This window comes from Myripristis murdjan, chromosome 11 (assembly GCF_902150065.1).
Source record: "Myripristis murdjan chromosome 11, fMyrMur1.1, whole genome shotgun sequence".
NCBI lineage: Eukaryota > Metazoa > Chordata > Actinopteri > Holocentriformes > Holocentridae > Myripristis > Myripristis murdjan.
The window spans coordinates 28,608,051-28,635,345 of NC_043990.1; the positions used below are offsets into that span (position 1 = coordinate 28,608,051).

At 39.7% G+C, this 27,295-nt stretch overlaps 1 protein-coding gene across 1 annotated transcript; it reads right to left on the reverse strand.

Moving 5' to 3' along the window:
* Positions 1–1,770: 1,770 nt before the first annotated feature.
* On the reverse strand, positions 1,771–26,570 carry col28a1a (collagen, type XXVIII, alpha 1a). The gene is made up of 34 exons (XM_030062986.1): positions 26,444–26,570; positions 24,220–24,785; positions 23,140–23,160; positions 22,928–22,987; positions 20,303–20,356; positions 20,161–20,205; positions 19,997–20,023; positions 19,630–19,674; positions 19,488–19,532; positions 17,481–17,534; positions 17,307–17,375; positions 17,086–17,154; positions 15,462–15,530; positions 15,220–15,288; positions 15,056–15,124; positions 14,893–14,961; positions 14,036–14,104; positions 13,817–13,888; positions 13,339–13,407; positions 10,742–10,813; positions 9,745–9,813; positions 9,528–9,596; positions 8,411–8,479; positions 8,235–8,303; positions 7,442–7,510; positions 7,256–7,324; positions 6,768–6,836; positions 6,587–6,667; positions 6,277–6,312; positions 6,155–6,191; positions 5,440–5,994; positions 4,252–4,403; positions 3,350–3,641; positions 1,771–1,943 (listed from the first exon to the last, which is right to left on the reverse strand). The coding sequence occupies exons 1-34, from the start codon at positions 26,568–26,570 to the stop codon at positions 1,771–1,773; spliced, it is 3,549 nt and encodes a 1,182-aa protein (XP_029918846.1).
* Positions 26,571–27,295: the final 725 nt, after the last annotated feature.

The following is a 27,295-nucleotide window of genomic DNA, read 5'->3' on the forward strand; positions in this document are numbered from 1 at the left end:
GCATTTCTTTTAGTATACTCTAGACACAGTGTTTCAAGAAGTAGAAAGTCAAAGACAACTGAACTTCTTGTTTATCTTGACAAGATTTCACCTCTCACCCAAGAGGCTTCATCAGGTCAAGTGACTGGTAGGGAGTCCCAGGTATTTGAGCCTGTGAGGTTGGAGCTGAGACATCAGCAAGTTACAATGCCATCCTGACAACATCTCCAAGGCAGTTTCACATCCATTAGTGCTTTTATTTATGTGTCTCAGTAGTGCCAAAACCCCAAGAGACTGGCTGTTTTTCTGAGACACTGGAACCGGTAAATCATGCACAAATTATTCTAACATGTAGTTGAGCAGTGATTGAACTGACCATATGTTTTAAAATATGTTTTAAGATGCTGAACCCCTGTTCCTTTCTGCACTTACTGTACTAATATCCTGCCAATCCTCTATGCCAAAACACAATCATTTAACTTTTGTAATGTAGTATTTAGCTTCTGATTTTCATTGTCCTCATGAATGTGCTTTAATGAAATGGGCAATCTCTACATATTTTATTTTTAAGTTTATTTTGATGATAAGTTTATTTGGTTTGGAGTTTACAAATTCCTTCTAGTGCTTTTACAGTGTTAAAAAATTAAACAATATATTTTACAATCAAGTGTTTGCTTCTTTTTACACAACATAACAATGAAGGTTAATAGTTTATGTTATAATGAAGTGAAATAACTAGGGCTTGAGAAATGACTCTCAGTTACATTCAGTAAAAGCAACTAAGGTAACTAGAACATAATATAAAAGTAATATAGAAGAACAAACAGGTTAAGAATACACATAATTCTGTTTAGCTCAGTGTTTTTAAGTTGTTAAGGTGTCCTTTAAGGCACCACGGCAAAATGGACAATTCTTGAAGCAAAGAAAGAAAAGCTTATTGACAGTGAACCATGAAGACAATATGTAACAAAACAAAAGCAAAAAGTAAAAACCCAAAGTAAAAAAAAAAAAAAAAAAAAAACCTGCAATAGCAATGGGCAATATAATACATGGTATGGATTTAGGTGCAAGAACTACATCTGTATCAACAATAGTTAGAGAAGTACATTAGCTTATATTCACACACTGCAGCTGTGATGGTTTCTGATCAGTTCTGATCAAAAGCTAACCTTTTGCTATTCAAAGTAATGTAACTCAAAGCCCAAACTGAAACTGAAGTGTTGCCATGAAAATATGACAAAATGTAAATGTCATGTTATTCACCAGTGATGGTTGTCACAATTTTGGCACCATGGCAGCTTGGCTTAGAGACAACTGCAGAAAGAAAGACAAATACTTGGGGAAACATCTCCACCAGTCACAACATAAAGGTACATATTGAAAATGTGTTCAAAACAAAAACCGATATGACATCATTTGTTATTGTTACTCTGCCATATGTCTTGCCATCATGGCTTTCAGTTCATATTGGTTACTGATAGATATGAACAGTCATAGTAAAAAAAAACAACAACAACAACAAAAAAAAACAGACATGAGCAGCAATTCAGAATTGAGCGTGAAGGCCTGCAATGAGAACGTAACCGGAGAGACAGTGCAGGGTTCTGTGCTGCTTACCGTCCCTTCCTCCCCAGTGTCAGTGCAGACAGTTGCAGTGTTGCTGTTTGCCTGAGCTTTGGTCAGATAGTAAACCAACAGGCCCACGTCCTCAGTGCATCCATTCTGATCCACACTGACGCTGAAGGGACCATGCTAGCTTTGTGCATGTCCCTTTTCTCTGAGCAGTGTCTGTTACGTGTAAACACAGGAATTCCTGCAGTTGGCTTCGGTGTCAAAGTTGTTTGCATTACCCTGACAGCCCCCATACCAGAACTGGGCACAGGCATTGGCCTCTGGGTCATAATACCACCTCACCACATACTTCCGACAGGGACCAGGGTCCAGTGGCTGGCTGCACCCTGCATCTGCAATGACAAAGAGGTTGCATGAAGTGAATGGTTTTGCTACTGGTAGTTCACAACAGTATGCTTATGTAAATTTCCAAACAGACACTCTGACACAAAACTGCCACATTTATCTGCATGTATACGATTGCTCATCATTTAGCTTTGGTGCTGCTACAAGATCCCATTTTCTTACATACAAGATATTGTTAGTATCAGTCAACACAGTGCATGCCTACATGTTAGCTACTCCATTGCTAAAAGTTAAAGCTTAGTCTAAGCTTAAATTTTAGCAATGGAGCACCAGAGGCAACAATCTGCCAGGGATACATGGATGACTTCAGTGACTCTATTCTTAGAAGCTGCTGGGGAAGTTGACAAATAATAAGAGAGATAATCTGCTATAAACTGTGTATAATCCTTTACTGCCAACTCCAACATTAGTCGAGTGTTGGGTTGTTTCGTTAAGTGGGAGTGACATAAATCCACATGGTGGTGAAATATCCTCATTAGTTGCTCTGTGCTCCCCTGGGCTGCTAATCAAGAATACTGTATTTATTTGCATCTCTCCATTCACTTCTATAGTGAGGTACAACAGCTCCCAAATAAAACTTTAAGTACATAAACAAATGTAAACAACCTCGATTATGCCAATTTAAAAAAACAAAAACAAAAACAAAGTCCCACTACCCATTTTTTGAGGAAGCCAAATGGCTCTTGTTTTGTTATTTTCCCATTTCTTATTTTAACTGGAAAGTAGATCCAGCAGGTAGCATCTACAGGAAACTTCCACATAGTCACCTTGTGGAAGGAAGATAGTACTTTCACATATTTTTGTAATGACACAAAAGAAAGAAAAAGGGTACTGGGACCTGTTAAAATATATTTGCATAATCTGCTTTGTTCGCCTTTGTTTTTCTGCTGAAAGTGTTATCATGGAAGCTCCACATGGACTCCTATCATATCCAGGGAACTATACAACCTACAACACTACCAAAGTTCAATTTTGCTTTAAATAAAAAAAAAAAACAGCAGAGAAACAGCACTTATATTTCACGTAGAATATTTCAATACTCATTCTATTGTTGTTAAGACTGGTTGCTCTGTTCCTACTGCCAGATCACACGAGCACTCTGCCTCTCCAGTACTGTTTACTCAACATCTTGACTGGTAACAAAGAAAACATTTTTTGAGAAAGGTAGACAGCAGGATTTCCTTATCAGTACAAACAAAAGATATGATAGTATGAAAACGAGTCTTATGAGGTATTGCACAACTCCAGCAAACAGCAGCACCTTTACGCATACAGCTGTAAGCTAGAAAAGAAAGGCACTACATCAAGATAATCACCCTAACTATGTTGTAACTACTATGTACCCAAGGTGTGGGATTCTGATTAATGTCAGTCAGTGTCTGCCTCTGTTTACCTGGGACAAGGATTTCTGTCAAGGGTGGAGGAGCCGGTTGCGTGTATGGAGCCTGTGTGGTCTCTGGAATGTACAGCCAGTTAGTTGGAGTCTGAGGGCCCACCATGGAAATTACAGGCGGGCGTTGCTTCCCTCTGCCACCAGGGGAGGGAGGAAGGATGTCTGGTAGTTCGTTCAAGGGTTCCTCCAAATATGATATAGTCTTACTTGTGTCAATTAGGTTATTGTCAAAGTCCTCGTACTCTGGGAACTGTGGGGGCGGCGTGGTCACTGCCTCCACTGGGAGTTCAAGCTGAAAAATACAGGATGAAGTGAGGGTTAAGGGTTAGGGTTAGGAAAAGGGTTAGGGTTAACTTCTGTCATTGACTGAGGGAAATAAAATATCAACTTCCTGACTGCTAGTATAGCTGATGTGTTAAATCTTAGATTACAGTGCGCAGTGTTTGCATTCTGTGGATGGTTCACTATGCTGCATTCAGGCCTAATGGGAGTAACTATTTAAGTTCAAGTTCAAGTTGCATTTTCATATCCCCATTTACCGAGAGTGAGTAAAATCAGAATGAAAGACAGTGCCTGGGGAGTGCAATGCAATGAAAGCATTAATAAAAGATACAAACTATTGGACTTAGTCAGGGCTTTACAATTGAAAGCAACAGAACAGCATCCCAGTCATCATGCAGTGGATTATGTGATGAATATGGTTCATTTTGTTGGCTTTATTTGAAATAAATACACCATTTCCTACACTAAGCAGTGTGTATGTTAGGGACATCGGAATTCAGAAAGCCAGAGAAATTGCCAAATCCAGAATTCCCCAAGAGTATTACCAGCTGAAGTGAATAACACTTTCTATGGTAAGCTGTTTCTATCATCTTGCCAATAACAAGTGAAGGCAACATTACTCGTATATTGTCCTCCTCTGGTAAGTCTGGTGGGGAGCCCCTGTCTGGAGCCCCTATGTCGATTTCGATGGAGGGTACAGCCACAGGTGGGAAGAAGGACAGCGTCCCGTCATAATGCTCACAAATCTGACTCAATAGCTTGCTTTCCAGAGCTGTGTCAAAAATGAATGAACAAACAGACAAATAAACAAACAAATAAAGAAGACAGCATGCAGTAGAGCGCCAACCCTCTGGTCAGTCAGCGGCGACATTGTCAGTGCTGACTTGACTCATGACCAACCTCCTCACCGGGTTTCATGATGTAATGTGGATGCGTTTGCAGACTATGGCCAGGAATAGTCTATATAGGGAGATATACAAGAATGTGGGGTCACCTCCAGGGGGCGACATAGAGCACTACCACAGGGCTGAAGAGAGTCCAGTCAATGGGGGACTTTTCCCAAACTGAACTGACAGCCATTAATTCAATATCAACTTATATTATGTCTTTATTATCAATATTGGGCCATGTAACAATAACAGCAATAGTCCGATTTCTCTTAAATATTTCAAATCAATTGCCGTGATCATTTTATTGCATTTAGCCTCATTGAACACCATATATTCTACTGTATTTAGCAAATGCTCAGCACTGACCCCAGTGGTCACGAGACTACTGCATGTTTTATCTGTCTCCCAGCAGGCAATGACCGTGGTGCAGCCCTCTCGCTATGGGCTTTGCTGTGTTTGTGCCAAGCCCCACCACCTTTAGGCAATGTTACTGTAATAGGACAAGCGCCGGCGTGCAGCCAAACATCTTAGAGAGGTGGTCAGTGCCACCTTGACCAACCTGCCTGTCAGGTTTTGTGATGCTACAGAATCAGAATCAGGATCAGAAATACTTTATTGCTCCCTGAGGGAAAGTGCTTGAATGGGTGCATTTGGAAACCATGGCCTTCTTAGTGCTAAGATCATTACCATTACCAATACCAAGACCAATACTATTGCCAAAGATGGTTATGAGTATATGAATAGACATGAGTCCAAAGGAGTAACTCTCTGTTAACAAAGCTGTCCTCAGTGTTTTTGCTTCTTTCATAGTATCATATTTTATCATATTTTAAGAAAACCTCAACATGGGTATGATATATCAGTATGATATCAGTATGATCAGTGATGAACTGAACTGAAATGACAGTGTTTGCTTACTGTGGAGTGTCATGAAGTCATCTATGAGGTAGACGTGCTCCTCACTGGGATCAGAGGCAATGGCCTTCATCTCAGCACGGAACTCTTCATAGAGAGGGTCGGTCTTGTTCACCACTCCTATGACAAACATCTCGATTCCAGCTGCGTGGGCCTCTTCAGCAGCATCCTCCAGCTGCACAGCATCACGCCGGTCAGCCAGCCCATCCGTTAACACCACGGCCACTTTCCTCACACCGGGCCGTGAAGCCTGGAAGATCTGGTTGGCTCGGTGGATAGCGCTGCCAGTGAACGTGCCCTCGCCCAAGTAAGGCATCTTCCTGACGGCCGCCTTGATGTCATCCTGGCTGGACTGCTGCATCAGACTGACCACCACCACATCCACGTGGCTGTAGAGCACCACGCCGACGCGGCTGGCCTCACGGCTCACTGATACCCGGTCAATGAGGGCATTCACAAAGTCCTTGATCAGCTCAAAGTTTTCCGGTCCCACGCTCTCAGAGCTGTCGATCACAAACACCAGCTCCAGAGGGCTCTCTCTGCACTTGAAGCCACAACCTCCACAGCAAACACAACAGACAAATGTTGAGCAGCCAAACATAGAAATTGAAGTAGGTAATTTATGAGTCCCACTGAGTCACCCGTTAGTTCACCCATTTTGATAAAGAATTGGGAGTGGGGGGAGCAAAGTAAAAATAAGTTTTCTCTTGTAGCTTACCACATATTTCTCTTATTATCTTGATGACCTCATCTCTCTATGGATAGCAGAAAACACATTTAGGCAATGTTTAAATACTGAGTTACATAATGGCTCATATGTGCTTCAGTCATTCTACTTACTGTCAATCCTGGTTCCCCCTTTTCACCAGGTCTTCCCTGCAAAATTAAACTCAGATTAGGGCATAGAGTGATAGTGTTATCATTAATATTATGTGGGGCCCTCAGGAAATTACCGTCATGTAATAGCCTTGAATGAATGCACGAATTAATGTGAAACCCATTCAGACAAAATAATCACAGCACAATTTGCAGTGGAAGTGTATTACCTATCTAACTTAGTTCCGTCATTAAATTGTCCTTTTTACTGTTACTATATTGTTGAAGTGTGTGATTTTTGGCTCATTTGCTAAATAAACCATGTTTATGGTACCATTGCTCCAGTAGATCCAGGTTCTCCATAGTCTCCCTTCTCTCCTTTTCTTCCCCGGTCTCCAGGCATGCCTCTATCTCCCTGTGTGCAAAATCACTCTTTTATTCTACTGGCAAGAACATTAACGAGCCACAGTGATATGTGAAACATCATGCTATCAAGGGCACACACAGTATTGTACCTTTTCTCCTGGAAGGCCATCCCCTGCTGGCCCCCGAGGGCCCATAGGCCCCTGAAAGCCAGGCTCTCCCTATGAAACACACATATGCACATGAAGGACTCTGATGCTACCAGTCACTACCCAGCTAGCTTGCTTGTTACCACAGATAGCAAAATGACCCTTTCTTTAACATACACACACACATACACACAGACACGAAAGATTTCACCCTTAGAAACTGCTACCACAGACGCAATTTATAAATACAAGATTTAGCATCAATTTATTAATATTTGTCACACTAAACCTCTTTAAATTTGTACATGTGTAAATTTAATTTAACTTGTGTTTTTTACTTATTTATTTTTTTTAAATGTGTACCTGCACAAGTGTCACATTAAGCTCCTAATACTTCAATCTGTTTCAGTATCATATTATCTCAGTATTATCCAGCACTTATTTATGGGCATAGAATTTGGTGCAGTGTCATTTTTGGCCTGCTGCAGTACCTTTGGTCCCTGGATGCCTTCTCCTGGAGGCCCTGGCAGACCAGGAGGACCAGGCTGGCCAACAGAGCCCTGGGAACACAATACATTACAGTGGATCTCAAATTCTAACTATGACAATGTGAAGGCTATGTAATATTATAAAAGCATATAATTTATTCAACTCTCTTCAAGTACACACACACTGACCTTGGGTCCAAAGAGGCCAATTCCAGGAGGGCCCAATGGGCCTGGCAGCCCCAGTAAGCCTCTGTCTCCCTAACAGACAAAACAAAATTTGAATATATTATATATTACTACATATTTTTATTTATTACGACAAAGGTTTGCCTGTATGAATTTATACAACCATATTAATGGACACTATGCATGTGAATGCACACATACCAAGAATTTGGGTTTGGCTGATACAGGTTTTTGGAGGCTGATCAATATTTCAGAAATACTCAATATCTTTAAATAAGACCAATCTCATGCCAAAACAGTAAAGTACTCAGTGTTCTCTCCAAAAATGTTATTTTTATAAGGGTCACAAAGATTCTTAAAATTCTTAAAAGGTCAAAAACAGTATGAAGGATAAATAATAATAAATAAAATAAAATAACAAACATAATAATACGCTACAGATTCATACATTCATACTTGTGAAATCTGATCAGTTCAGGCTAAAGTGATAAATGATCCAGTCTTACAATGAATCCACTCAAAGACGGTTTAACATTACTTCACAAGTGTCCATCTCAATCGCAGAAGGCTCAAATTACTATTCAAATGTATTGTTCTGGTTATCAACATGCAGAAGGATCTGGTAACTTCAGCAGCAGAAGTTCCTTTAAGGTTATCTAATAGAACATGAGTGTAGCAGTCAATAAATATAATCAGTCAAGTGATATGGACCCCAGATAGGTCTGACATATGTACATGCTGGAGAGAGAGAGACAGCACTGTGGGTGATACATCCAGAGAGAGACAGAGGGCTCACCTTAGGTCCAGGTAGTCCTTTCCCTTCAGGCCCCATCTCCCCTGGTGGCCCTGGTAACCCTGGGAGCCCCTATTCATTAAACCAAAGATTTTTGATCAGTGCATTTACATATTTGTATTCCATATGCACTGAATACACTGACATTTGATGTGCAGTATGTAGTTCACATGTCTCACCTGCGGTCCTGGATAGCCATCTCCCTTCATCCCTATTGGCCCTACAGGTCCAGGATTTCCTCTGGCACCCTGAATAAAAATATACTCATAATTAGTTCTGGGCTTACATAATGGTCTAAAAATTTATATGGATAAAAAACAAACAAACAAACAAACAAACAAAGAAAAAACAACAACTAGACTATTGCGACTATGAATTAGTCTATTTTATACTGACCTGCAGGTGGATGCAATGAGATGATTAAATTAGCCAGTTCAGCGTATTGGAAAACTTTGTTTTATTTTTTAAAACTTTGTATTTATTTATTTTAATCAAGGAACAATGAACAATATGTTGGTGTTGGTGTACATACAAATTTGTTCTTAAAGGTTATAAAACAGAATGAAAGAGCAACCACACGACCACGTTTAACCACACAAAGGAAAGGGAATAAAAAGTCCATTTAACACAGTATAGCCTATATTTGAATAGGAATACAGGCCCTATGATCAGTGTTTGTTTTCATTGGAGAAAATGCTTCATCTTATTCTATCAAACTCACCCAATTGCACCTGACTACAGTCCGCAGATCGGGGTTGGGCTAAATGTGGGCGGAGCTAAACGTTTGACTCCGCCCAGGCGCCATCTGGTTAGGGTTAAGGTTAGGGTTAGGGTTAGCAACCTCTTCCGGTTGCTTGCTATTGTGCAAGTGGGCGGAGTCAAACGTTTAGCTCCACCCACGTTGAGCCACTCCTCGATCTGCGGACTGCAGTCAGGGCTTACTCAACTCACCTGTCATCCGACTAAATTTGAAGCTTGTCTCATGAAGCTGTGAGCCACGCAATAAAAACGCAATAAAAACTGACAAAACGTGACTTTGTTTTATTGATTTATTGTTTTATTATCAAAAAAAAAAAAAAAAAAGGCTACGGACGACTGACCATCACCATAATGTTTCATAATGTTCAATCCACAGACCACTAGGGGGAGCACAAGATTCACTGGTGAACTGATGGTGGTTGAGGAACTCGAATTGCCTATTGTTGCGATATTGTTGAGATAGATAGATAGATAGATAAGCAGCAATTCCATACTCAAGGGTGATATATTAATGTCTGTTTTGTGTTTTGTTGTTACCTTTGGCCCAGCGATTCCTACTCCAGGTTCTCCCACAGGTCCAGCTGGTCCCACTGGGCCAGCATCTCCCTGTTACGTGGAAACATGAACACCAAGGTGACTAGTATTGCAACTAGATGCTGACAAATAATAGACATAATATTAATAATACTGAAAGAGAGGTGAAAAGCAAAGTGTGTGTGTGTATGTGTGTGTGTGTGTGAGCGGTTAGCCTTACTTTTGGTCCTGGTAAGCCACGCCCTGCAGGTCCGGGTAGCCCCATCATTCCCATGCTGCCAGGCTCTCCCTGCAGGAAACACACTCAGTTATCTCTAAATGCCAGTCATGAAGCTGCAGACAAACACAGTCTCCAACTATTTCAGCATTTCAGTGAGTCACAGCTGCAATGTACGCTAGAGGCATTTAGACATTGATTACAGCCATATGGGCAATTTATACATACACACACACACACACACACAGACACACACACACACACACACACACACACACACACACACAACTGACCATTTTGCACCCCCTCTCCTCTCTATTTAAATGCATATAAGCTCATTTAATTTCATTTAAACACAAGAAGTGTGATGTTGATCCAATTTTTGGGGTTATTCACTGGTGATTTTCTTGTAATTATTATTTTTTTTGTGTTTGTTTTTTGCATTTGTTTAAACTGATATTTTGGCTATTTTTGCTAATTTTTTCATGTGTTTTTTCACGTTCTTAAAAGAAATCAAGTACATCTGCACAGGTTTCAAATGGATACAGAATTCAGTTATTTTCTTTTTAATAATTTGGTTTGTTGTTTCATATGCAGGTGAAAATAGGATTTGAATTGGTCTACAGCCTTTTTTTCTCTGAGGACTGCCTCCATTTAGCAGGATAAAATTACTTCACATTTCTGTGAATGGGCTAAGGCTATGTCTTGCAAGTTATTCAGCTTTGATAGGGACTTTAGAAAGTGCTCTCTGGTGCCATAGGAAAAAAAATCCTCACCCTGAAGTTTCTAAAACTAACCTCAAACTAACATCCTTAAACAGCCACAACCTTCTGTATCATAAAGAGAGCCATATGAACCTGAGCCTAACTGAACACCTCCTGTGCTGTACTTCCCACCTAGCAAGCACAAGTCTGACCTTGGTGGTACTTAACCCTCACACTCCCACTATCATTAAACGCCAGTAGTTGAGCTATTTGAGTGAAACGTGTACTTAACATACCTTAGCTCCTGGAGGTCCAGCTGGGCCTGAAGACCCAGAGAGTCCTCTTGGACCACGGTCACCTCTGTCCCCCTGCAGAGAAACACACATAACACATCATCATGGTCGTGCTGCTGTGTGGTTGTACAGATTAACTCAATAGAGGACTCAGCTATAGAATGGTTCAAGAATATGTGTTTATACAGAGGGTCTTCAGTCAGACTTTTTTGAGACTTCCAAGGTGTCCCCCAAGTCAAGACGAGACAAGATGAAACAAGTCACGTCACATCAAGTCAAGACAAAGTTGATTCGATTCAATTCAATTCAATTCAGTTCAGTTCAGTTCAAGTCAAGTCATTTTAAGTAAATTTAAGTCAACTCAAATCCATTTAAGACAAGACAAGACAAGACAAGTCAATTCAACTCAACTCAACTAAAGTCAAGACAAGACAGCTCAATTCAAGTCAATTAAAGACAAAACAATTCAAGTCAAGACAAGACAACAAAGGACGAGATAAGAAATTCCATTCAATTCAATTCAAGACAAGTGAAGAAAAAACAAGACAAAACAAGTCAAGTCAAGGTAAGGGAGGGGAAGACAAGGCAATTCAATTCAGTTCTAGTCAAATCAAAGTTTGTTTGTCCCCTAAGAGAAATAACATCTGCAGTCAGGAGTTAAAATATACAATGATTAATCACGAAACATTAGGGTTTAAAATATGTTTTTAATAAAAAAGATACGTTTCTGCCCACTGGAACAAATGTTCTCTACTGTATGCTCTCATATATGAGGTATTCTAAGACGATGAAGGCAGGAATTGAAGGCTGTCGGTGGCATGTGACCAGGAGAATCAAGGATAGATCCAGCCTTCCTCACATGCCTGCGATACATCTGCTTCAGCTCGGCCTGACTCACTCCAGTGACTTTGCTAGCCACCTTGACAATACTGTCCAGTCTGTTTCTATTGGTTACATTCAGGTTAACAATCCAGGTGACCCAGCAGAAGGTTAAAACAGACTCGATGAAGACTCCATTAAAAAAAAACAAAAACAAAACAAAACAAAAAGAAACGGTCATAATCCGTCTACTCACCTGAAAAGAATCCATTTCAGTCTGGAAAAAGTCTTTGCTGTCCCTTCTTACAGATAGCAAGGTTCATTTAAAGATTCAAATGCTCATTGTTACCTGTATATTATTATCTATATTTATAAATAATATTTGGAAGGAATTTGCAAACAGCTAAACTGCACCTTTATGGCTTTATGGTACACAACACGGTGGTGTACTCTGTTGCCCTTTTTCTGAGTCAGGCTATTAATGAGTTTCAGATAGCACTTGTGTGGCTTCAAGTCTCTCTACATAAGCTTAAATTAGGTCTTAATGCTCAGAAAACTGAATTCATGACTTTCTCTAGAGCTCATTCCCAGTCTCCAGATAATGCAAATATTGTATTTACATCCTAAAGGAGACTCAATTGAAAAAGTGCCATCATACAAGTACTTTGGTATTTGGCTGGTTTTAGTTGCAGACTGGAAATCTTGTGAAGAAGCTGACACTAAGGATAGGTCTTTATTTTTGAAATAATGCTTATTTTAACAGGTTAGCTGGGGGGAAAAAAACATGTGCAGGCTACTTTTTAAGCATTCTGGAAAATTATGATATTGTCTACAATCAAGCCGCCTCTTCACTTTTTAGATTCTGTGTGCCATAGTGCACAAATGTTTTCTTTTGCACACATCACTGAGCATTTCATGAACTGTTTGACTGGCCATCATAAAGTGTACATAGACAGCTAAACTTGTATATTTTTATTTTCAACATAATACCCTCATATTCATGTCATCTCCTGATGATGTCCTCCAGCAATATTCAACTACATTCCACCAGATGGACTCTTTACCAGGTTACAAGGGTTTGCACTGTGGTAGGTAAAAAAAAAAAAAAAAAAAGCCATCTCCTATACTTGGACTTGGAATAATCTTCAGCTGATATCACTGGAGGAGATCAAAACCATGTTGAAAGTCCATGTAATGAAGAATGAAATTAATTTATATAATATTAGTATGTGCTTGTTCTTGGTAATCCCTGTCAATCATGTTTTACCCTATGAAAATGCTTATGGTGGCTAAAAAAAGGAAAGTTCAATCTAAAGGGACTTCCTGATTAAATAAAGGTTAAATAAATAAAAATCTCCTAGCACCTTTGGCCTCACAGTGGACTACTTGTGACCGGCACAGGTGAAAACATCACTGTGTTTTCTTTGATTTGGTTACTGCAACACTAGTAATGGATGTTGAATTCAGGATCTTGCTGAAACAGTCTCTAAAAGGCAAATAAAAGTGAACGTCATGGCTATGCTGAATATGTGCTTTGGGTTTATTGGCACCAAAGGCATTGTGACACACAGATATACAAACAGGTACTGACGTTCTTTGTCATTACACTTACAGACAAGAAGGCCTGGCATTCACGAAAAGGAATGGCCTATTCAAACAATGCAATGTTTGTTCACATACGATATAAAATGTCAAACAATCAGAATGCTATCTGAGACATTACAGATGGTGCGTAGTGCTTTGGTGACATATGTGCTGTGGTTGATCAAAGGTCAACTAACCTTTTCACCAGGGATTCCTTTCCCTGGCGCTCCCTCTGGACCTCTGAGACCTGGCAACCCCATCTCTCCCTGGATTTAACAAGGACAGGGAAGGAAAAACAACACGTGAAAGCATGAAACAAATCAACATTTTACAGATGACAATCAACTTGTTTCTGAGGTCTGACTGTGGAAGATCGTGTCAGGTATAAAAAAAAAAAAAAACAATAAACAAAAAGGTAAATTATAAGATTGGACTCATGAGGTTCTATGTATTTTCTTTTATGAAAATTGATATATCTCTATATTCATGATCTTTGGATGTTTAGGTTTGTGGGGTGTCATTCAAAAAGGAAAGTACCTTTTGGTGTAATAAATATACAAATAAGATATAAATCATTGTTTTTTCAAATGGTATGCCATATGTCTTTGGTGCCTTGTAATGCCAAGCTCATGAAATGATGATCATGTGACCACTGACCTCTGCTAACTGACTCACCTTAGGTCCAACTGCTCCATCCTCACCAGGAATGCCAGGTATTCCAGCAGTGCCATCCGGCCCTGGCTCCCCCTGGAAAAGCACAGATGCCCACACTCATAACATCTATCTTTTTTATAACCAAATGAACTTCTACTCATAATTCTATTAGAAGCACTTTATTCAAGCGAATACTTCTCCTAATGCGTAAAGGGCCAATGTAACTCTCAATACTCTCACCTTCGGCCCTGGCTCCCCAATCCCCCGCTCTCCCTGAGGTCCTGGTTCTCCTGGGAAACCCTGGTCACCCTGTGAAACAACGAATGTCATCATTAGCTAAAAGCAGCATCAAAAGGTTTTTACTGCTCCACAGCACATCGTCATACATGTACGCCCGTGGGGAGGCTTTTACTTCGAGAGGTTTTAATTCAGCGGCTTAAGAAAATTCAGTTACCAAGCACTTCGTGTCTTTTTATTTTTAATTTTTTGGGGGAATGTGTTTTTTGAAACATCTGGGATAGTTCTGTGTTAATGTTATGGTAATATTCTTGTAATTAAATTATGCACATATATTCATTCAAATTCAGATTCTTTATTAACCACACAGCCAGGCTTATGGAAACCGTGTTTGGTATAGTGTGTAAAACAAGAGCAGAGTTTTAGATTGTACACAAATATCACAATATAGTGGACATAATACATATACATTTGTAGTTGGTATGGTAATGTTTTACTAATTTTCCGAAAGTGTTTTTTTTTTTTTTTTTTTAATTTAATTTAATTTAATTTATTTATTTATTTAGAATTTTTTGGTAATTTCCTTTTCTTTGCCTTTTTCTTGCAAAATTTTACTAATTTGTCAAAGAGTTAATAGATTAGCTAGCTTACTCTTACACATTATACAGGAGAAGTGGAGGGATCAAGCCAGAAATGTGCAGGAAGGAATAGGCTGTCTCGTTGTTGCAATTCTGCTAATCGCCATTAGAGGTTGCAAATGAGCTTAAATTTCTTAAATTTCTCTTACTTGAATTTAGCCATAATAACTATAAATAAAATAGAAAAATAGTCCGTCAGCCTTCTACAGATACTCTGCCAACCTTTGTTCCAATTATACCCAGTCCAGGAGGTCCTCTGGGACCGGAGGGCCCAACTGGCCCTTGGTCCCCCTGTAGCCAGAGAGAAAAATCAGAATTCAAATGATGATATGAAAAAACATGACATAAATAACGATAGTTTCTCTACATTTTTGATTGAACTTGCCTTTTCTCCTTGGATGCCTGCTCCTGGAAACCCCACTAATCCTGGTAGCCCAGGGGCTCCCGTGTTTCCCTGAGGGTCAGCAGTGAGAGGTCAGACAGGTCATCTTTTACAGCATGGCACTACCTGTGTCTCTGACATACGAACAACTTAGAGGTTAAGCATACCTTATCACCTTTGTACCCAAGTCCTGGTGGGCCACGGCTGCCCTTAGGACCCTCGTAACCCCTGTCACCCTGCAAGGAACACAATGGAATGTCAAGAGAACAGTGTGGACTACTTCTGTAACATACGTGCTGGAGAGACAACATATCTGTTCTTGTGGACATCTCAAATAAGACCATAATTAAATAAAAAAAAAAAAAAAAAGATAAATAAATGAATACATTTTGATTCTTGTGAAACTTACCTTAGGCCCTGGAAGACCCTCACCTGGGAGCCCCTGAGATCCTTGAATCCCTGGTGGCCCTGCTGGACCCTAGACAACCAACACAAATATATCAAATATTTAAAATTGAATAAACAGAGATTACACTCTTTAGCACCAACAGCATGCTAATATTGCCTCAATAAAAATGCAAAGTAATTGCTTGAGATAGGTTTCCACCTAGTGGGCAGGCTGCCTAATGCAATCTCTTGCACTGAATTTGTTAAATGTGACAATAAGTGCTGCATCTTGCTTCAAAGAGATGACTTTTAAGACTAATATCTGTGGAAAAAATACATACATAAAAAAAAAAAAAAAAAAAAAAAATACATCAAGCTTTTGAGACTGACTTGACCCTCTCTATATGTCCATTGGCTCTAGGCTAACACTTTAGCATACATCATGTTGAGTGATAGTGCAATCTCAAAAGCAAGAAAATGGGCAGATATAGCTATTGTGAAAAGAAAATTATATCCCTAACCCAGTACAGTAAAAAAAAAAAATCCTTACTAGCACAGTGCTAGCTCATGCTCTACAAGAAGTAATACTGCAGCTACAAACTGCATGGCATCACAAGCTAATGAAAATGAAGCAGCAATCACACATTACAATGTGCATATCAACATGAAATTCCACTACTATAGAGCCCTTGCTGAATATCACATGCACCAAAAAATTCACACCAAAATCCCATCAGACTGTAGCAGATCTTCAAAGTTGAGATATGAAATTGAACATATTTAATGCTTAGACACCAAGCCTCTTCCAGTGATGCATCAGACTGCGATGGACAGTTTTGCCTCTGGGACTCGCACATTAGCCATCTTGATTTTTTGCTATTTGTGATTGTTGACAATGGATCTGAAACATAAGGTTATACACTGGTGGTCTGGTTTCTCATGAAGCATCATCGGGCCATACAGATGAAAAGTTTGCTGATACTGAAAACAACCAGGACACCATGTACCAACAAACATTCCCATTGTGCATTGTAATTGCACATGATGCTCTAAGTACATATAAACCTGTTCCACTGACACCAAACTTGGTACACTAACTTACCCTTACGCTTGGAAGATGTGCAACATTTGGCACAAATCAGCCAAGTGGGGGAGCTGCTTCATGGTCACTTCCTTAGCTTTGACCCCTTGACTGCTGCTTGCAACTGTATTTTATTTTTACATTTTACAGATCTACAGACCATATTATTCATTAAAGCTCAGTCTTCTTACTTTGGATAATGCTTATGAGGTTCTAATTACTCAGTATAGTACATGCTAAAGTGTTGTTATGGAGCACCAGAGCTAATGATCTACCATTTATTAGGACAATCTCCCAAAAACTTGTAGTATTCCTTTAACAAATTTTAATGTGTTGTTGTAAGTTACCAAATGGGATTTGTTGATTGGCTGACTTGGTCCATGTAATACTGCGATGAATGCGGCTGTTCCAGTTAAAAGATATTGGCTGAAACCAACCCTGAAGTCAGTTTCTTCACAGTGTTATATTTTTCTTTAGGTACTGTATATCAGTGTATAATTTTGTTTCTGTGCCTCTCTTCTTGAGTATTGACAGCAGTTAGTTTCACTTAGTTTTATTAACTCACCGGCATCCCTGGTTCACCCATACCCATCGGACCAATGGGGCCTGGTCGTCCTTGGTTACCCTTGTCACCCTAAGACATAAAGTAATACTTAGTGTGCATCTATGATTACAGAGTGACTGGTACATAAAGAACATGGATTTTCCCACAGTAGATACTTCCACATGTATAAAAACAGTGTCTCATTTAATGAACTGTTAAATGAAGTGTACAACAAAATTCACCTTAGGTCCAGGAAACCCGATGCCAGTATCTCCTGGAGGTCCAGGCGCACCAACTGGTCCACGGTCACCCTTTTACATGATGAAAAGTTACTTTACAAATGTTCCCCATAGATTAAGCTTTTAGATGCAGTTTTACCTGAGGCATTTGAGATGTGACTGCCAGAGCTGTCTTACTTTAGGCCCAGCTGTCCCCTCTGGACCATGGTCTCCAGGTCCTCCACGTGATCCCTAAGAAGATACAAAGCAAGAAGGATAGATAAATTCCTGAATTCCTAAACACTAAGCTTAGTTGATACCTCAGGCAATCTGCAAGTTTCTGAAAACCAAAATTGCAACTTTTAAAGGACCATACCAGTGATTTTTTAATGTTTGGACCAGGTACTATAATTTGCCCACATTTTACATTGCAACAAACTATTTTGCAAATCTTCATCTAAAGATCTCACGTATAATCAACAGAATTTCAAGTCATCAAAACACAACAGTCTCTGAAAGTTCATTTTCATATCGTAAAATGAATGTAAACCAAAAACTGGATAAAAGGTAGGCAAAATGATATTGGAGCTCTAAAACATGACTACTTGCTTTGGGAAAAGACAAGCAGAAACATAAACAGAATTACATGCATTTTTAGGATATTACACTAAACATGCAAAATCACTCGTACAGTCCTTTAAAGAATTTTTCAATGCAGCCAGCAATTTAATTCAAGACCAAATTAAAAAATAAAATAAAGAAGCACAGCTAAAGAAAGTTCAAAAACTACATGGGAAGAATAAGAGAAAGGACATCAGGAACTTAAATAATACAGGACAAGAAGCCCAACTCTTTTACAGGTAGTGCAAAGAAACTTTTACAAGGTGGGAAAAAACTGGAAAACAAAACTGAGAGAATTCAAGAAAACATAGATACAATGATATTAAAGAGTTATGAACAGGTATAATTAGGAACAGGCCACAGATTGGCGAAGGTACTTTTCATGGGAACAAGAGACAGACCAGAAGGATGTGAAACCTAATCACACTCAGACGATGGCCGCTGTTAATATGCCAGTGCTGAAGGGGGCAACAAGCATTTAAGGAGAGAGGGAGTGGATAACATGTGCTGAAACTCTAATCCTGTAGGACAAAGTCTGCTCAATGACTACAACAAAACAGTGCAAGCTTGGATTCCCAGCTTTAGAAAGGCTACATTAAGAGGGGGATAAGATCTAATCCACAAATCACATTCCATAAGTGCAGAGCAGGAGAAGGGCTCATACTCGGTGGGTTTCACCATAGTACCGATTGTTTCAGCACGGATGTGGATGGACACAGGAATCTTTCAATTTGACCACACACCCATTCAGGTATGAATGATCATATACATGGAGTTATGCCAGAGCATTGCATGGTAGGGCCTGATTGACAAGAGACATATGCCACACACTTAACGATAGATAACCCGCAAAATTTAGCCCACCACTTTTATTGAACATGGGCTTCCGAGGCTACATCCACACCTCAGGCACTTCATATTTCTTTCACATATTTTTTATATTTTGATTTTTTCACATATTTTTATATTTCTTCCTTCCTTCCCTTTCTGTTTCTTATAATTTCACTTATGCTGCTGTATATTTTTCTCTTGAGAATTTGAGCAACTGCAACTCACTCAGTTTCATGACCCAAGCATTTCTGATTCTGATGTTCAATTCTAAATTGCTGCTCATCATTTTGGATCAGGGGTCATAAGGATTTCAGGAAGTATCATAATGTATATCTGATTCCAAAATAAACTGATGGAATAAGGACAAAATGTGTATGCAAAAACAATAGCAAATAGTGAATGTACAACACAGAATGGCTGATGAAGCTAACCACTGGACCTTGTAGTGACTGTGGCAATGCTGTCCATAGGTCAATGTGGACACAAGAATTCAGCCAAGATAGTCATTTTAAATGTGTTCTGCAATGATTTCATATTTGGGTGGAATTTTGTGTTGTTGATAGCATCTTGGAGAGATGGATGTCTCAAGTCTCCAGGGGTGGTTCCAGCAGTCAGATTGATTAAGACATTATATGCATCATGATTGCATTTACACAGGTGGTTTTATGTGGACTAAACCTATCTGCTAATCTAGATGCTCAAGATAAATGAACTGACCAGGTGTAAATAGGTTCTAACATTTAAAAAGCTCACCTTCTCTCCTCTGGAGCCTCTGGGGCCAGGAGGTCCATCCTCTCCCTGGGAGTAAAACATTAATATAATTTTACCATGTTCATATAATAGCCAAGTAAACAATCTATACAAAACAAAACAAAAAAGGGTTAATAAAACCTACCTGTTCTCCTTTTGTACCAGGTGCGCCACACTCACCACGTTCCCCCTAGGATATACAACCGGTAAAGACAGAGACTACTGAAGTACAAGATACAGATTGTGGGCATTGAATTCAGTCATACTGTCTTCCACAGCTAATCTGGCTCTGGCACTTTCTCTGCAGTCATTGCTGCATAATAAGTGGCAGCTCCTTGGATTCAAAGGATCTTCATTAACACTATTTCCCAAATCACAGAGCCCTTTAAAATGCACAAAATATATCAGAACATTCCAAAGTATTTCTTTCATCCATCAAATAAATTTTAAATCATTAGCATTTTTACAAAAATGATGCATCAAATATAAAATTACATACAAATGACACCTACCTTTTCCCCTCTGCTGCCAGGTCGCCCCTAAGGAAAGTAAAATGTCACACTATAATTATAAAATACTACATCATCTACATCATACAGTTACAGTCCAGAGACCCACCATAATGCTAACAGGTATAAATTTGCTATGTCATAAAAGATTGATATTTGAATTTTACCTCTATGCCATCCATTCCTGGACGGCCATTAATACCCGGTTCCCCCTGCATTGACCAAGACCAGACAAACAACATTAGCAAAAGATGTTTCTTGGATTCTTTTAACTACCAGCAGTGGATTATGGAGACAATAGAAACTTACACGAAATCCTTTTGGACCTGGAGGCCCATCAGATCCTGGCTCGCCTGGTTTCCCCTGGATGAAAGAACAGCAAGAGATTGTGCAGAATGAGAATATTTGGGCCCCTTTTTAGTTTGGTTTCCATGTGTATATAGGCAAAGGTAAGGTGGGGCATTCTGAGTGCGCCCTGTCTGTAACCCCTGTACAACATAAACCTCTACCTCTGCGCAGTAGGTTCAGGGCTCACTGAGGCCTGGGTGTTTGCTCATGTTTAATCTTCCGTCCTTGACCTTTGCTTCCCTGCAAGAGCCTCTCTTCAATAGTGCGGCCAGTGAAAACACAGCCCCTTTCAGTAGGCCCTCTCACTGCCTGCTACACTTGCATTGTGGGAAACACTTCCTGCTCTTTCATGTCATTCCCTGTAGTCTTTTGGGTGCAGGCCAGATGCACCTGCTGCACTGAGGCCAGTGCGTGCTGAGGCTGGGAGAATCCCTGGTTATCCAGGAATAACACACCATGGTCTGAGGCTTAATGAGCCTCTATGTGACAGAGTAAACCACTGTCAACCTGGACCCATCATACACAGTTGGGCAGTAAGGTGTTACAGAAATTCTGTCTTCCATTAATAACTATCTGGCATTGTTACCTAAAAGTCTGGAGATTTTAAGTCCAACCAGACATCACAGCAACTCATTCCCACTCGTTCACTGAGGGTTAAAACATTGACTTTCTATGCGTGGAGGCATTCGCACTAATTTGATGAGAAAGAGTAGAAGATTTTACTTTTTTAGGTGGCAGTGCTTCCATTTTGACTGTGTCCAGTAAATGTACAACAAGAACAATAAGCACAGTTCTTTTATTCGATCTATCTTTTGCACTTCCTATCTGTTTATCTTACATTCTATTCTGTCATATCATATCACATTATATCATGTTGTGTCGTATCATATCACATTGCATTGTCATATTGGTATCATATTGTATCACATCATATTGTGTAACGCTGTGTGGTGTTGTATCATAACACATTATATTGGACTGCATTTCTATAGCACTTTTCTGGTCTACTGACCACTCAAAGCGCTTTACAATGTTTGCCTCACATTCACCCATTCACACACACATTCACACACTGATAGCAGAGGCTATCATGCAAGGCGCCTTGCTGTTGATCAGGAGTGGTCAGCGGTTCATTACCTTGCTCAAGGACACTTTGACACACTCTGAAGGAGCCGGGGATTGAACCGGGAACCCTCCGATTACCAGACGACCACTCCTCCTCCGGAGCCACACCGCTCAGTATTGCATCTCATCACATCACATCATCTTGTGTTGTCTGGTATCATATTGTATAGTGTAGTCTTATGTTGCATGCTTTGTATCATATTATACTGCATTGTATTGTATGGTGTTGTGTGGTCTTGCAGCTTATTGTGTGGTGTCATATCTTATCTTAATGCATCATATTGTATAGTATTGTGTCTTGTATCATTTAGTGTGGTATCATGTTGTGTGGTATCATGTGGTGTTGTATGTCAAATCATATCACATCACATAGTATGTGGTGTGTAGTATCATATTGCATCAAATTGTCTTGTCTGGCATCATATCACATTGTATTTTGTTGTGTGGTGTCATATCGTTGTATTGTATTTCATTGATTTGTGTGGGGTCATACCATGTTGCATCACATGGCATCTTATTGCAATGTATTGTGTGGTGTGCTGTTGTATCATATCATGTTGCGCGCTGCCGCTCAAATTGTATCGTGTTGCATCACATTGTATCATATCGTATTGAGTGTGGTATTGTGTTGCATTGTATCATATTATATAGTATAGCATCGTGTCTCGCATAGCATTGTGTCATGTCATATTGTGTTGTATGGTGTTGTGTTGTGTTGTGTCGTATCGTATTGCATCATATCATATCACATTGTGTTATGTCATGTGGTGTTGTGTGGTGTCATATCATATCATGTTAAGTGGTGTCATAATCTATTGTATCATATTGCATCACATCGCATCGCACCGTATAGTGTCATGTGGTATGGTATCTGTTATGGAAAAGGAGTGAGGTTTATTGAAGAAAAGACCCGAGGGAGAGAGACACGGAGCCCAGGATGAGTTATGTTGAATCTGCTGTAGCCTATGTACTAGAACACCACATAAGGGAGTCAGGTGCTGTGGAGTAAGCAGAAGGGAGACATCTCTACTCCACACTTAGGATAATTTGGGATGGCCTGGCCTAACCACTAACCAGTACCTACATCAACAGCATTATTTTCCTCCACAGTATTGTATTATATCATACTGTATTGGATAGTATTGCGTGATGATGTGTTGTGTCATGTTGTGTCATGCCGTGTTATATGGTGTTGTGTGATGTCGTTTCATATTGCACTGTATGACGTCGTATCATGGTGTATAATGCTGTTTCAAATCGTAGTGTATTGTATTGTGAAATAAGTAAGAAGTAATTAATAATATGCAGACAGAGCGATGAAGGGGACTGGCAGTTCTCTGCTGACATCATCAAAAGCTGTTAAGGTCCAAAGCTGATGATAACACTATTCATGTGTGATAGACATCAGAACAGAGAGTTGTACAAGTTTAGAAACAATACAGGATGATAACATATACTCACAGTGCCTCCAGGGTGACCCCTTTCCCCTTTATCACACAGACAGGACTTGGGCTGTGGGCACTGAAACACAGACATGGAGAAAGAGCAAAAATATCGGGACAAAAAATCAGCCATGTCTTTTAGATATAGATGGACCTCAACAAACTAACAGAGAGACTCTATAAGTTTGTGAATTATTATTAACAGAGATGATTTAACTTCCCAGTGCTTACCCCAGTGGTGACAATAGTATTCTGTAAGAAAGAAAAAAAAGAAAGAATTATTCAGCAAATAAACAAGATATAAGAAATTAAGAAATCTGATATTCTAAAACAGGCTTTGTTGTCCCACTGCACACAATAACCATAATATATCAGTGGGGGTGTCCACAGGGTTGTTGATTGATACCAGTGACTACTGGTATCAATAAGAGACTCCTGGCCCTCAAAACTCACTGTTTAGCTTGTACTCCATTTCCCTTATAAAAATTCCCCCTGGTTCATTCATTCATTCAGTCAGTCAGTCGCCAATCTACTTATCCTGATTAGGGTCATGGAGCATTGGAGCCTATCCCAATGTTCATTGGGCAGAGTGCAGGGAAACACTCTGGACACCAGTCCATTGCAGGGCAAACACACATACAGACAATTTCAAGGGCAATCTAGAATCTTTAGAATCTCTAATTCACTTGTCCTGCATGGCTTCGGACTGTGGGAGGCAACTGGAGTTCCAAAGTTCCTAAGTTCAGAAACCCATACAGACATTGGGAGAACATGCAAACACCACACAGAGAGAACCCAGGACCAGGCGACAGCGCTAACCACTTCACCATTGTGCCACCTCCCTCTGGTTTCTAATGGGTTTTATGCACTTTATAGTAACAATGATTACTGTGCTCTTTATCATGGCACTAGCCATGGTACTACCATGTTTTTATAAGGTATTTTGTGATAAAAAATAATTAATTGGTAGTAATACTGTAGAAAAACAGTGGTTGTTTAGTTGGTTCTTGAACATGGCTCTAGTTACCATAGGTTTCTGGCTTTAGTAAACACTCTAACCTGTTTGAATATAGGCATTTCAGAGGTACTCGAACCCCTGGAAGCCATGTCAGTAGACCACCACATAATTCTAGTGCATCTGCCTGGTCTTACATTGCATCTGGTAGCAATGATATTTAGAGCACCTCTGCAAATGGCCTATCTCAAAACTGGTTGTATGTAGCTGTGGTCAGGGAGGAACATCCATCATATCAGTGATAGACAACATGATGATGTCCTACTGGTCTAACGATGCAAACACACATAACTAACCAGTTCATTGTAGAGTCTGTCATCCAGCTGCTGATCAGTGAGACTGAAGACATGCTGGTGTGGGGGGGCGCTCGCAATGGAACGCAGCCTGGCACCCATTGGACCCTCTCTGGGCAAACCAGACAGCCTGATGGCAAACACTCTGATGTTGTGGTTTTTGGCTTCGGCGGCAGCTGTCACAGCACTGGGGCTGCGAGGGTGGTCCACCCCATCGGTCATCAGCACCGCCACCCTCAGGCTGTTGGGGGATGTCTCGCGGCTGAAAACCTGTGTAGCATTGCTGATGGCATATGCAGAGTAGGTGCCGTGGCCTATGTAGGTCATGGAGGCCACCCGGCTCTGGAAGACGTCGAGGTCCTGCCAGTCTCTGAAGTTGTGCTCCACTGAGACGGTGCTGCTGTACTGCAGAGCAGCCAGACGAACCCGCAGACGCCAGCCGACTGAGTGGAGCTGCATGATCTTTGTGCTAAAACGCAGGATGAACTCCTTCTGCCTTTCAAACAGCAGGACCTTAGCCTTCTCTGAGCTGTCCACGATGAACATGATCTCCACAGGGCAGATCAGGACTAGGCAGGGAGCAAAAAAACAGCTCACTTATAAACCAGAACTGAGAAGAGAGTTGACAGTTTTCAGGCAGTTGGTACACTGGCACAGTGGGCTGATCAGGGTTTGTGCCAGCTTTCAACAGATCAGTTTAACTCTTAAGAAATAAAGTCTTCAGAAATAAAATAAAAGCAAAAACTAGGTAATGTTTGGCTGAACATAACTAATAAAAGTTCTGAAACCACAAATGAGCAGAATAAGACTCCAACTGTGTTTCCTAATTCCAATAAAACATTCATAATTTGAGATATGTGAAGCTTTCCATGCAGCCACTCTTTATAACACCAAGATATTATACCATGCCTAAAATATCCACAACACTAACGATGGCTTGGGAGAAAGACTTGAAATTGTCATTTATGGGAAACTTCAGGAAATTGTCAATGTATGGAAACTTTAGTCTCTTTCAGAGTAAAATATTCGCTCAGCTCTACTGGGCTGCTGGCTGGAACTCAAAGCCAGAGCCCCGAGGGCACACTAGTGAATACCTTTTGGGAATGCCCATTGGTTCAAGTTTTTCTGACACAAGTTCACAAAGATATGAAAGAATTTACCAGTAATGACTCTTAATTCTCCTCTGTGCTATACCTTTTGGGTGATCCACTGGTGGTGACGGACTTTGAGGGTTTATTTTTAATGAGGATTTGGAAAAATATTAGGGTTCCCTCCCATCAGGGCTAGTTCACAGAACTTGGGAAAGTGAAATGTTTTTCTAGACACTCTAGACAGACCCTGACTGGAACTCTTGTCTTTTTTCATTCTTGGTTTATATTACTTCTTTGTAATCTTTCACTCTATTTTTTATTCTTTTATAATTCCTTTTATTACGTAAAACTTTTTTTTTTTTTTTTTTTTTTTTTTATCATTCAATACATTGCTCTTTCTTGATACTTCATGCTTGATAAGTGCTTTCCAAATAAAGTTATAGCATTATGGATGTTATAATAATTATAACAATGAGAATAATGATAATAATCAACTTTGTAGGCTCTTTAATTTGCTAAAGTTTTAGGATCATTGTGTTTGTCATCTTATTGACATTGGAACTTAGTAATATGTGAAGATGTGGTATTTGATATATATATATATGATATATAAGCCCTTTGGTGTCTTTATGTTCTTGTTCTATGTGCATGTCCCTTATGTGTTTACTTGTTAAGTCTTTTTGAAAAATATTTTCTCTCTGTCCTTTATGTTGATTTAAAGTATTGCAGAATGGACAAAACTATTGTTATGTAAGACTGTTCAAAACTGAAAACTGTGCACTAAGTGTAAAATAATAAAAGTAAAGCAGGTATGATGAAAAAAAACACATGTTCTACATTGTATTAAACTGATACTGCTTTGTAAACTGTGTTTGCCCCATACTATCAACAAATGTAAACAATCTGTCAATATCGCAATTTGATTGTTCTCAGTTAAATATATGCTCATGATTGTATGGTGAAAAAACGCATTTACAACTTTTGATAGTTTTTAAGGCCTCGTATTAAGATTTTTTTCAGCCTTGTCAAGAATCTGTGGATAAATTTTGAGAGACACAACATGAAAGTGTCTCTTAATAATGATAAAGAACACTGTTGAAGTTTCTGGGCTCATGTGTAACAAGTAAACCTCTTACTTTTTCCTTCATTAAGGATGATCTGGTTATCATCTCTTTGTCCCTTCTTTCTTCTGCTCTGGCCTGTGGTTGGGTCTGACAGGGCCAAAATGAGGATCACAATCTCTACAAACCACCACATTGTCATCTTCTTCGTAACCCAGCTGCTCTGCCTGGAAAAATATCAAAGAGAAATAGTGAGAATTAGTATTTTGTTCATGATGTGTCCCTCCAAGCTATTTATTTCACAGTATCAGTCCATGGATATTTGCCATTATGTATCGTCACATGTCTCTGCTCAGACATGAGCCTGGCCTCCAATGACTGCAGTGAATGCCCAGCAACACAAGGGGGAGACAAGACCACAACAAGAGAGCGACTCTGAGAGCAACTCTGACAGCATCCTGTACATTTCTCATTTTTCTAACCCACAGGTCACCCATCACATCCATCTGTCCTATGTCACCTCTGAAGACACACCTTAAAATACACAAATTACACCTGGACTTGAGGGAATGAAAATTATTGCACTCTTCAGTAAAAACGTAAGAAAAGTAAATTAATATTTAAAATGCCATAATCCCACTCAGAACAAGTACATAGTTGTCATCAGTAGCTTGTTGTTTAACCCTGGATTATGTGTAGAATTAACCCACTATGGTATCCATTACTCATAGGACAACAGTAATAACAATACCACTAACAATACTGCTGCTATCACTACAACCACTAAAACTACAACTAATACCACTATTACTGCAAGCCGTACTACCTCCCTTTACCACTTATACTAATACTACTTCTAAAACTACTGCTACTAAATCTATTATGGCTACCTGCTACTGTTACTACAACTATTATAACTACTACTGC

What these genes read in the sequence shown, in the direction of transcription:
- col28a1a (XM_030062986.1), bottom strand. Translation starts at nt 26,570, where the DNA reads ATGACAATGTGGTGGTTTGTAGAGATTGTGATCCTCATTTTGGCCCTG. An exon ending in TTGGGGAGCCAGGGCCGAAG is followed by an intron (nt 13,889 to 14,035) that starts GTGAGAGTATTG and finishes GTGCTTTTCCAG; the next exon opens with GGGGAGCCAGGGCCGGATGG. An exon ending in GTGGCTTACCAGGACCAAAA is followed by an intron (nt 9,597 to 9,744) that starts GTAAGGCTAACC and finishes TCCACGTAACAG; the next exon opens with GGAGATGCTGGCCCAGTGGG.